Source organism: Quercus suber, unplaced genomic scaffold, assembly GCF_002906115.3.
Source record: "Quercus suber isolate HL8 unplaced genomic scaffold, Cork oak 2.0 scaffold_375, whole genome shotgun sequence".
Classification (NCBI taxonomy): domain Eukaryota; kingdom Viridiplantae; phylum Streptophyta; class Magnoliopsida; order Fagales; family Fagaceae; genus Quercus; species Quercus suber.
In genome coordinates, this window is record NW_027069827.1 from 449,552 (window position 1) to 460,933 (window position 11,382).

The following is an 11,382-nucleotide window of genomic DNA, read 5'->3' on the forward strand; positions in this document are numbered from 1 at the left end:
GACAAAAGTGGAAAAAAAACATTTGTGGACAACACATTTGCACAACTATTAACAAAACATATTTATGCGATACTTTATAAAAAAATTAATTACAAATTATAAAAAGTATAAAAATAAATAAATAGGTGAAGATGATAAGGCAAATAGAAACAAAAGGGGAAAGATAATATTTGAACTCCAAAAACAAACTTATAACCCAAAATATCTAAGAATTGTAAAATTGAAATCGCTAATACTTTTCTTCTTATCCTTTCTGAGTTATCAAATAGACTTCCAATTCATTTTACAAGCTTCATTTGCTTACATAAGAAAATGTCAGAAAACAAAAGTAATCAAATCCAAATTTTAATACTCACCCTTCACTATCCCCATATCTGAACAGACACACACACACATGTGTACGCACACGCACACGCACACACACACACACACAACCCAAAAGATCTAACAATTTCAAATTTAGATCTCTATACTTTTCTTCTTATCCATTTTCAGTAACCAACAACCTTCCAATTGATTACACAAACTTCAATTGGCTAAATTAGACAATGCCAAAATATTTAAAAAATAAAAAAATAAAAAAAAATAAAAAAACAAATCCAAACCTTGCTCTTAACCATTCTCATCTCAAAAGACACACATGCAACATTCTCAAAGCAAAGAAAAGAAGCATGGATATAGCTATATTCGAACTAAAATGTGAAATCTTACATGAGGAAAACTTTGGGCAAAATCAAGAACACCTTCTCCATCTGCAATGTACGCAAATGGTGATTTTAGAAGCATGACCACAAAAAATAGCCTTGGAATCAAAATATACATTAGGGGGAAAGAGAGATGAGCTTTGATTGAACCTACTCTGCCATGGTTAGGTTTGCCTAGATTAATAGAATCTGATCCTTGATAATTTGGATAAATTGGCACTTCGATTGGTCAAGCTCTTTTTAGTTATGCTAACTTGATTTAATGCAAATAATTTTCCAAGTCAAATTTGTAAAAAATACCTAGGATAAGAATTGGGATTAGCAACTCAAAAATCTCACAAACGAAAAGGCAAAGAAATTAGGAATGAAACATCTTAACAAAATTCTAATGATGTTATTCAAAATTAATTTTCATAGATGGGGTAAAAAAATTTAGTCATACACACCGATTTAATATACAAATATGCTTCAGAAGTTCAGATCACATAGTGTAAGATTTCCCATTTAAAATATAAGAGATTCAAAACACACATACACAGATATAAACATTACATCAACAGCCAAACTAAGCTTAAAATAAATAATAATAGAACAAAATTGATCATCCTCCCAAAATTCCAAGAACTATGAAACTAACATTCCAGAATAACAAAAATATAGAGTTAAATAAGAGAGAGTGACAGAAGCGCATTTTTAGAAAGAAGAAAGATGAGATGAAATCCAAAACCCATGATGAAAATGAATCAAACAAGAAGAAAAGAGATTATTTTGAGTGACAATTAATTTGATTACAAATCACTGATCATGTTATGCCTAGAATTAATATATCAAATATTTACAAATAAATATATATATATATATATTTACAAATAAATAAATAAATTGAGAAAAGTGGAACATATGGAAAGAAATAAATTTAATTTTATGTATCGAAAACTATTATGCTACTAAAATCTCATACTAACCTCATAAGGTTTTTATTTATTTTAAATCTCACTTATCAAAAAAATATATTTTTTTTAATCTCACCCTTTTCTGAGTGCCATCATCAATTGAAAATAATTGGAGCTTTAGTTTCATAGGAGTATATTGTTCTCAACAAAAAGATTTTGTCAAAAAAGAATGGAATCCAAATTATTTTGCAGGTTTATGTGATTTGTGACTGCTTGAAACCAAAAAAAGATGGGCCATACTAAGTATTTCCAACTACCATAGTGACTGGTTTTGTGGAAGGTAATTATCATTGCACCAAGCCCGACCTCTAAATTCTACACTTATGTTCAATTATGCACTACATCTAGTCCTAATTGGCTTTTACGTTTAGAATTATATGCAAACTAAATTAATTAGGCTCCAAGAAAAAAAAAATTCTAACATAATGTTAAAATTTCATTAAATAAACATGAATTCTAATATTAAACTCCAAATAAATTATATAACATGCAATGAAGAAACCCAAAAAAAGAAAAAGAAAAAAAAACTATAGTAGCTAAATATACAAATAAAACAGTAATTAAAAGACATTGACACACAAAAATTAATATCTAAAACTAAAGAAGCATACCTTGCTTAGAATTTTTTTTTTTTTTTTTTTAATAAGATCAACCTAGCTCAGAAAACCTTGAATTAAAAGAACAAAATTTAAGTACATTAGTAAAACAAAGGGCCAAATAAAGAAAATAGGTAAGAGGGAAACTCCTAAAATTAAAGTAATAACATCACTAACCATTTTAAAAACTCCAAGCGATGAAGAATGGCAACCCTCCAACTCAACAACATCTTTGCCAAAGAATGCATATTGTGACACATCAAAAAACGTACCTTCTGCATCACAGAAGAACTCAAGTAAAAGCCCGTCAATTCTCCAAACCTACAAATTAAAAAAATACCCTCCAAATATAAGAAAGACATTTAATGAAATTAATTATTCCCAATGAGAAAAATACACACACAACCTTGCATGCTTTTATGCATACAAGGCAGGACAATCATAAAAGAGTTTTTGAACTAATCATAACCTCACTCTAAAGCCATTTTGAATTCAAACCAATTTTCTCAAAAGTAAAATAAAGATCTTTTGCTAAAATCCACATTATAGTAAAACTCAAAACCGTTAACTTATTTCAAACAAAAAATGATATAGCATAAAACATAGCCCAAATGTGAAACCATCTAACTTATTTCAATGAAAAAAATTGGAGTGGCATTTCATGAATTTGCACAAATAAGTCATTCTATCCAATATAGTGACAATTTTTGAATGTAGTATTATACAAAATATGAATGGTTTTGATTCATGGGCAACTAAACAGGCCTAAGAGATGTGCCTAATGAGGGAAACATGCAAAGAAAAATCCATTATCAGATCAAATGTTATTTGCCTAGTCAAATAGTTCGATAGTTGATAGATTCATAATTTCTCTGCAACTAAAAGTAATGGCTTATAGGTATTTATCATTACCAACTTTGGAATGTGACAGAGGCTAATTTTACAACAAAAGGCTTACATTTCTTCTCAGCGTCAAAATCATGGTTATTGTTTCAAATCTGTTGTAGATTAATATAACATCATGGTATCAACTATCAACCAAACTCACTCAAGCCCTTAACATGTGGATTTGACACAAGTTAAGAGAAGAGTTCAGTTGTTGAATGGTGATATTCTATGTGATTCATATGTGGGCTTTATAAAGTTAGAGGAAGCACTAAACATCATGTACCTGTATTCATAAAAGCAAGGACTTCTCATAGCGTGAAAATACAGGCAAATTTTTTTTTTTTTTAAATTTTTGGGAAATACCTGTTGGGGAATGAGTCGTGGACAAACTTGTTATCATTGTGGATTTGAAAATCTTGTCCCTTCTTGGCCTATGTTTGCTCCACTGCCTTCTCTCTCTTCTTCCCTAATAACCCAAATAACAAACCAGAAAAGTTAAAAAAAAAAAGAAAAAAAAAAAAAGAACATGAAACTGAAACTGAAACTCATGAAAGCAAAGGAACAAAACCCAGAAAATGAAAAAAAAATCCAAATAACAATTCAGGTAGAATTTAATCATTTAGGTTGTTTCCCTAATTTCAATAAATCCCTATATTGCTAGCAAACCTATATGAAGACAATAGGATAAGCGATTAGTTGAAGACAATAGGATGAGAGATTAGTTGAAAATTACCGAGAAAAATGTTCTGATATCGAGCCTAGGTCGGAGATTGAAAAAGTTGCACCCATGGTCGTACCCTAGCACCATCCTCAAGTTTTCAAGAAATTAAAACTTAATGACAACTATGTGGAACCGGAAGATGGAGGGAGACTGGACTGACAGTAGTGAAGAGGCCTCCCTCAGATCTCTCTCCAACTCTCTCTGCATCATATCAGATTTCTCTCTTTGTGACTCACGGATAATCCCTCATCTCTATTGCTAAATGTTCATTTATCTCTTTCTCTGGCAGTTTTTTTTTTTTTTTTTAATATATATCCTATGCCAAACATTTAGTAGACTTTATAAAAAAAAAAAATGTTTAGTAGGCAGTGAAACTCAAACGTTTGTCAATTATATCTCTTTCTCTAGCAAATATATGTTCGTTTATCTCTTTCTCTGGCAGTTTCTTTTTAATATATATCTTGTGTCAAACGTTTAGCAGACTTTATTAAAAGAAAAAAAGGTTTAGCAGACTTTATAAAAATAAAAAATAAAAAAATAAAAAACGTTTAGCAAACAGTGAAACTCAAACATTTGTCGATTATATCTCTTACTCTAGCAGATATATGTTCGTTTATCTCTTTCTCTGGCAGTTTTTTTTTAATTAATATATATCCTGTGCCAAACGTTTAGCAGACTTTATCAAAAAAAAAAAAAAACGTTTAGCAGATAGTGAAACTCAAACGTTTGTCAATTATATCTCTTTCTCTAGCAGTTTTTTTTTTTTAGAATATATCCTATGCCAAATGGTTAGCAGACAGTGAAACTCAAACGTTTGCATCACATTTTGCCACTAAGAATTAATTTTGAAATAAACAATCAATAAAGATTAAAAAAAAAAAAAAAAGTGACGTGCTTGCAACAAAAGGAAAGGAAGAAAACAAAAGGTTTCACAAAGGTTTTGATTGAAAAGGCTTTGGATTTGTGCTTTATGGTGGAATTTAATATGTAAGAAGTGGGATTTATGAAAGAGATAGGGCTAGGAATTATTTTAGATTTATTAGTATTTTAAAATTGATAAAAACTATTTTAAAATTGTAGGATAAATTCAGAAAATATGATTGAAATGACATGGCTGTTGATGTGGCTCAACGTGAGCGTAGCAACATTAATTGCTACACTTCAGCTTTTAGTATTATATAGATTGGTAAATTCGCCTAACATGGGATGTTTCTGATCCTCTTGTCTCCAATACAAATAGAACTCAATGAAATACAATGCAAGGAATATTTGCATATTACAATGAAAAAATTTGGCATGGAATTAGCCAACATTAGAAATCCAAAAATATCTCAATCCTGATGTTACTTGCAGACATCTGAAATAAGGTTGGATATTCTTCTAAAGGAAATTGGATGTCATCATTTTTGTACTTGTTATTTATGTGCATCTCAAGTGTTTGTACACTGTCCATTTCTTGTTACTTTGATCCAAACATCTTGCAGTAGACTTGCTATATGGCAATTGCTGGTTTGTAATTGGTGTTTTGTTCAAGAGAGAATCTAATGAAATTGCAGAAAATTGATAAGTTGACGGTAATAAATGATTAGTTTTCTCCTCTTTCTCCCCTTGTCATGGTGCATTAAAGGAATTTTTCAATCTCAAAGTAGCTATTAGAGCACGAGTCCTCTCATCATAGTAGGAAAGCTGAATTGTGAAAAGCAACCTAAGCATTCAAAGGATTTTTTTTTTCTGCATTACACTTGAGGTTCCTTAAAGTTTTTGTTTTTGAAGTTTGAGGTTTGTTAAATAATCATATTCCTTGGTATAAATTAAACTAATAATTGAACACAAATGCTTAAAGAGTTTACAAAATTGATGCACTTCGTTTCTATTTGTCTCTAACTCATCCTTTGGTTCGCTTTTCATAGGGATCAGCATTGTAAGCTTTCCTAAAATTTTCATTGTTACATTTCATTATTTAGTTAGTATCATTCTATAATGTTTTGTGGAAAATAAGTACTAGCATATTCGTAGCCCTATGGCTAGACCATACTTTTTCATGCTTCACAAACTTTCTATTTTTCATTTCACTTGCCTTTTCTGCAAACATTCAGGGACAACCAAGATTAAGCATGTAGATGACAATGTTGGCTCCTTGAAAGTGAAGCTCACTGCAGAGGACTTGAAAGAGATTAAAGATGCTGTGGCCATCAATGAGGTGGCTGGTGCTAGAATCCATGTAGGGATAGAATTGTACTCTTGGAGGTTTGTAAACACACCTTCAAAGAGTGACAATGCATCAGAACAAGACTAATGATTTATTCGGTTGAGCTTGACTGGCTTAATGTTCTTATAATTATAAAACTACTTTGAGGAAGGAGATTAATAGTGTTACGGTGGAGGTGCCAATTCATGAAGGTTTTATGGCTTAACATTACAGATACTTAAGAGTCTAAACCTTTGATAGCGTAGAAAGTGTGGATTAGCAAATGAGATTAAGAGTATAAAAAGTCGAGAGAAAGATCATTGTTTATAAATTCTTTATGATGTTTTGAATTTTGATAATGTTCAATGTTTTGATGGCATTGAAAAGTACATTGTTTCATGACATAGAATATATGTGTTTTCTTTAATTAGGATTTGATTGTAGAAGTAGGTTTAATCTAAATTGGAATTTATATTATAGAGACAAGCTGATAATAGGTTCTATATTTGACTTTATGTGACTATTAAGTATAATGGCAAGCACGTGCCTTGCATAAGTTGCCCCCAACTAGTATAATATAAAAGAGAGAGTATGTAATTATGAGATTGAATTCACAAATAATCTAGAGTTTTTTTTATTATAATATTTCAAAATATTTCAATAAGATCTAAGACAATGTCTACCACATCATGCAGATAAAACCCACAATCAGAATAAATTCTGTTTAATATATACAAGCTTTATGCCTATGTACTGAGTGCTAATAAAGCTTCTTCAAAACTCTATAGTAGTGGTGATGGGTGAGAAATTAAGGATATAAATTAGGAAAAACAAAAAGTTACCGCTTGGTTAACATCAGCGCTATCCATCTGATCATGATGTGTGGACTCCTTACTTCCTGGAGAATTATCTCTATCTAGACCACATGCAACAAAAAGCACCACCAACCACTCCACAAACATAATAATCAAGACGTCTGTTATCCCATTTTCACTATCACTTAAATCCTTCCAAAGCATCCCACCCTTCAATTGAGCATATTGTGCAAACTCATATATCCCACGATGTAGAGAAAATCCTGAATATTGCTCTATTACCATAGCCCACATTTCTACAACAAAAAATTAGCCTTTAGAATGATTAGAGTTGGTGGAAAAGATTCTTGCAAAGGGTTGAAACAATGTCGACAACAATAAAAAGATAATATCTAAGCTACCAAATGATTGAGTGTGATTCATAAACCAACAAATGGTTCTACATGTTTTATTGAAAAACCACACCTACTATGTTACTCCAGTCAAACAACAAATTCAGCCTGAGCCGATATCCATATTCCTCGACTACCCTGAACATGGATGATCAAACAACTACTGCAACAGCTAATGGTTGTATCAAGAAAAGTTTCCAGCTTGCCTCCAATATTGGCAGGAAATCCATATAGATGACTATATTAAAGCATCAAATGTTTATGTTATTGCAATATAATTCAGTTCTTAAGAGAAACAACTTTTTTTTCCTTAGAAGCACTAAACTACTATGAATTTGTAATGCGTAAGCCACTCCACTCCACCACTATTTATAATAAAAAAAAAGTATCAATGCTCTTGCCGAATTAAGTTTTGCCTAGCCTAGGATTTTGATCATTCAATAGAACTCTGCCCAAATCCTATAATTTTAATAACAAAATTTTTCATTACGTCCATACTTGAATAGGTACTTCAAAAGGTACTCTAGCATGGTTTTTTGAGGAACTCCATATGCAAATCAGAATATTTTCAGTGTAGAAGTGTTCATAAGTTCAATTGAACAGAAACAAGAGCATGGGGTTTTTTCGCTAGCCATCCACTTGGTGGAGTGGAGTATAGTTTGAAAGAACCATCAATAGTTTTTTTTTTTTAAACAAAGAGGAAGTTTTATTTAATCAAACAGCCAGTTTAGGAGAGTATAGTTTGTTACAAAGCACTTTCTAAAAGTGTCAATTTAACAAACATTCCTGAGATACTTTTTATTCATAAAACTCAGGAAGACTCATAAGGAAAATTTCTGTCCATTTGCAAGCTTCCCTTTTTATCTATAGTCCGTCAGCCACTTCACTAGCCTCTCGGTGCATGTGAGCAGCCTCCCGGTATGTGTGAGCAGCAAGGATGATCCAGCTGCGAGTGATGAGGGACCTGCATTCATTAAACATCTTCTAATTAGGGACCCGAAATATAAGAAAAAAAAATTTGTGACATTTTTATTAAATTAATTATTTGTCTTTTTATCTTTGTTACTCACCCACGCCCCCAAACACACCCTTACTTACCCACTACCAACATTATGAATTTTTTTATCATTCTAAAATCAATCTACCATACCTGATACCACTAAAAATATCAAAACATTAAAAACATTCATATATCAGAAGACAAAATTAACCAGCAATACCCAAACTTCTTAAATCCTAAATGGGCCTAATCCAAAAGTCAAGCAAACGACATTACAAAATCCTTAAAACAACAAAATATAGACGCCAAAAAACAACATTATGAATTTATAATGCGCTACTAACACACTTTTCTCAACTTTAGGATTTTTTTTCCCTAAATCACTACCCTCTGTTGATCTGTTTGTGCATGTTCCTAATGTTGCCCCAACTACAAACAAACAGTCAAACAAATAAACATTATTTTATATTTTTTACAGCCCCTGCAAAAATAATTTTCAGTCTCTAAGAGACAGACTCATAATCACAATCACATATTCACAGAACAATTATTCATATGTTCAATTCACAATCATCCTCAGCATTCCCAACATACCATCACGACCCTCTCATCTCCCCCTCCACCCAACCAGTAGTCAATCTTTCTTAACCAACAAAACCCAACTAGAAAATCACTTGTTAAGAAAATACTAAACAAAATCATAACCAGTTGCACCAATTGTAAACTGAAAAGTGCTTCGTTCACCCAAAAAAAAAAAAAGACCACCCAGAAAAGAGGAACTTCAAGCACATCAAAAAACAAAATGTTAATTTGCTAAAACTGAACAGTTTTGGTGGAGTGGAGTACCTGATGAACGGTAGAGGACCGCTTTGGTGACGGTGGAGGAGCCATGAGCTTCTTCCTCAACCAGTAGCCGATGGCAAAGCAGACAAGGCCGATGAATATCACCCCTATTGCCGAGACAACAATGGAAATGATAAATGCGCTGTTGGTGTGCTTACTATTGGGGTTGTGGTGAGTGGAATTGATCGGGTTAAATTCTGTGGCACCAGTGGTACTGGGTAGGGAGGGAGGGGGAGGGGGTATAGGGTAGCCGGGAAGGATTGACATTAGAGATGGAGATGAAGATGGAGACGGAAAAAGAGTACTTAATACAGCGGAAAAGCCCGCATAAAATTAGAGTTTGAGACACTAAATAATACAATAGATAGATGATAAAATGAGTTCTAACCAAATCCTCATATAAGCAAACGTCCAGATGTAAGCACAGTCAAGACATAGCCAAATATCTCCCCCCATGAAAGATCACAATGTAGGAGAACTCAACACCAGTAGACTCTATAACACAATCTTACTGAACTCACTGAAACACATTAATACGATAAACCAAAAAGTACACAAAAAAGTAATGAAACACTTACCAGAACTGTTTTCCCGCTTAACCCACTAGACCAATCAACTAATCAACAAAACCAACCATTTGATGGCTGAGAAAATCAAGAAGAGGAAACATGATGACATAGAAACTTAGAACAAATCAACGAAGGCACAAGCAGTTCCATTAGGAACCCTTTTTTGGACACTACACAAAAGTTCATGATCCAAAATTGCAAACCAGCTCCTATTTCTTTACCCATCTTCGCTCAGCAACCAAATAAACAAAAAAAAAAACCCATTATTTAATTACAAACGATAACTAATAAAAGAAAAATAAAAAAGAATATTAAAAACAAAAAAATGACCCAACTCAATCCAACATTCCAAAACATAAATTTTATCCAACTAAGCCAGAAGACAATGTATCAAAGTAAGTCAATATAAGAATCCTTGTTGTAACTCCCAAACAATCAGAGATCTAATTCATTCTCTCTATTTTCTTAAGTTCCAAATAAATAAATAAAATATTGTTAAAAGCCCCAAAAAATAAAAGACGTAAAAAAACATACCTTTTGAGAAAACTGGATTTTGGTCACTGAGCTGCTCCAACACCTAAACATAAAAGAAATACGAGATCCCAAACAAAAACAATCAAAACCTAGTTGGGGGTAGCACAGGATTTACATGATACCATTGGAGAGGATAGAAATGCGCACACAGACGCAAACACACACACACACACACATATATATATATATAATTGATAAGAAGAGGAAAAGGAAAAACCTTGGCGGCCCTGGTGAGACGATCACCACTCTCACCAATAAAAAAAAGAGAAAAGAAAAAAAGAAGAAGATAAACTATCAAAATTCCGTGCATAGTGACACGCTAAAATGTGCATCAGAGCTGTTTTTAGAGACTGTTTTCTGCTTGGTTTTTTTTCTTAAACTAGCAAAGCATTTGCTTCTCAAAAAAAAAAAAAAAAATTAGCAAAGCATTTAAGATGGAGTTTTACTGATTTCTGCATGCCAGTACTCGTCAACTTTTTAAAGAGGAGTCGTGGAGCAGTGAAAAAACAGAAATAGAAAGACGTGAGTACTAAAATAAAAAATTTAAAAAAAAATTATTAAAAAAAAAAAAAAAAAAAACAGAAATAAGAGTAGACGTACAGAACTAACAAAGGACCTGAAAAAAAGAAAAAAAAAAGATGAGACTATCTTTTGTTCGGAGCTAGCATAAATCAGATTTGAGATCCCGTGCAATGCACGGGGTGCAATAGTTCTAATCTCAGCCTTTGATTTAATCTAATAGTTGTAAATAATTGCAATGTCATCGATCCATATATCACTATGTGTTGGGCTATCTTTCTTCTCCGGTTTTTTTTTTCCATCAAACTCGTTTTCTGTCAAATTGAAATTGAGTCTTACAAACTCGATTTTGGTACTCACTCAACAAACACAAAAACAACGAAAAACATCAAAAGAGAGGGGACCCCAAAGTTAGCAGCGTCATGCTGCTGAGAAGCACCAATAGAGATGGTGGTGTTGGGGCAAGCAGAAGCTTGGCCATGGCTGAACTTGAGAGAACGAGCAAAACAAAGAGACATTAAGAGAGGAGAAGGTTAGATCGGTAAGCACCACTAGTGGTGGTCGTGTGAGCCTCGGAGGCTTCCAGATGTGGCCACGGTCAGACAATAGAAAAAGAGGTGAAGAGAAGAAAGATAGCCCAACACCTGGTGAGACATGGGT

At 32.6% G+C, this 11,382-nt stretch overlaps 1 protein-coding gene and 1 non-coding gene across 2 annotated transcripts; both read right to left on the reverse strand.

Annotated features, from left to right (window-relative positions):
- Nucleotides 1-2,282: 2,282 nt before the first annotated feature.
- LOC112025036 (uncharacterized) lies at nucleotides 2,283-4,317 on the reverse strand. The gene is made up of 3 exons (XR_010623870.1): nucleotides 3,875-4,317; nucleotides 3,505-3,607; nucleotides 2,283-2,574 (listed from the first exon to the last, which is right to left on the reverse strand). It is a non-coding gene; the product is annotated as an uncharacterized LOC112025036 (transcript).
- A 3,618-nt stretch (nucleotides 4,318-7,935) lies between these two features.
- On the reverse strand, nucleotides 7,936-10,586 carry LOC112025018 (uncharacterized). Its single transcript, XM_024057673.2, has 4 exons — nucleotides 10,421-10,586; nucleotides 10,204-10,246; nucleotides 9,104-9,207; nucleotides 7,936-8,221 (listed from the first exon to the last, which is right to left on the reverse strand). The coding sequence occupies exons 1-4, from the start codon at nucleotides 10,511-10,513 to the stop codon at nucleotides 8,144-8,146; spliced, it is 318 nt and encodes a 105-aa protein (XP_023913441.1). The 5' UTR covers nucleotides 10,514-10,586; the 3' UTR covers nucleotides 7,936-8,143.
- Between the last annotated feature and the right edge of the window lie 796 nt (nucleotides 10,587-11,382).

What these genes read in the sequence shown, in the direction of transcription:
- LOC112025018 (XM_024057673.2), bottom strand. Translation starts at nt 10,513, where the DNA reads ATGCACGGAATTTTGATAGTTTATCTTCTTCTTTTTTTCTTTTCTCTT. An exon ending in GTCTCACCAGGGCCGCCAAG is followed by an intron (nt 10,247 to 10,420) that starts GTTTTTCCTTTT and finishes TTTTATGTTTAG; the next exon opens with GTGTTGGAGCAGCTCAGTGA. An exon ending in GGTCCTCTACCGTTCATCAG is followed by an intron (nt 8,222 to 9,103) that starts GTACTCCACTCC and finishes TAATGAATGCAG; the next exon opens with GTCCCTCATCACTCGCAGCT.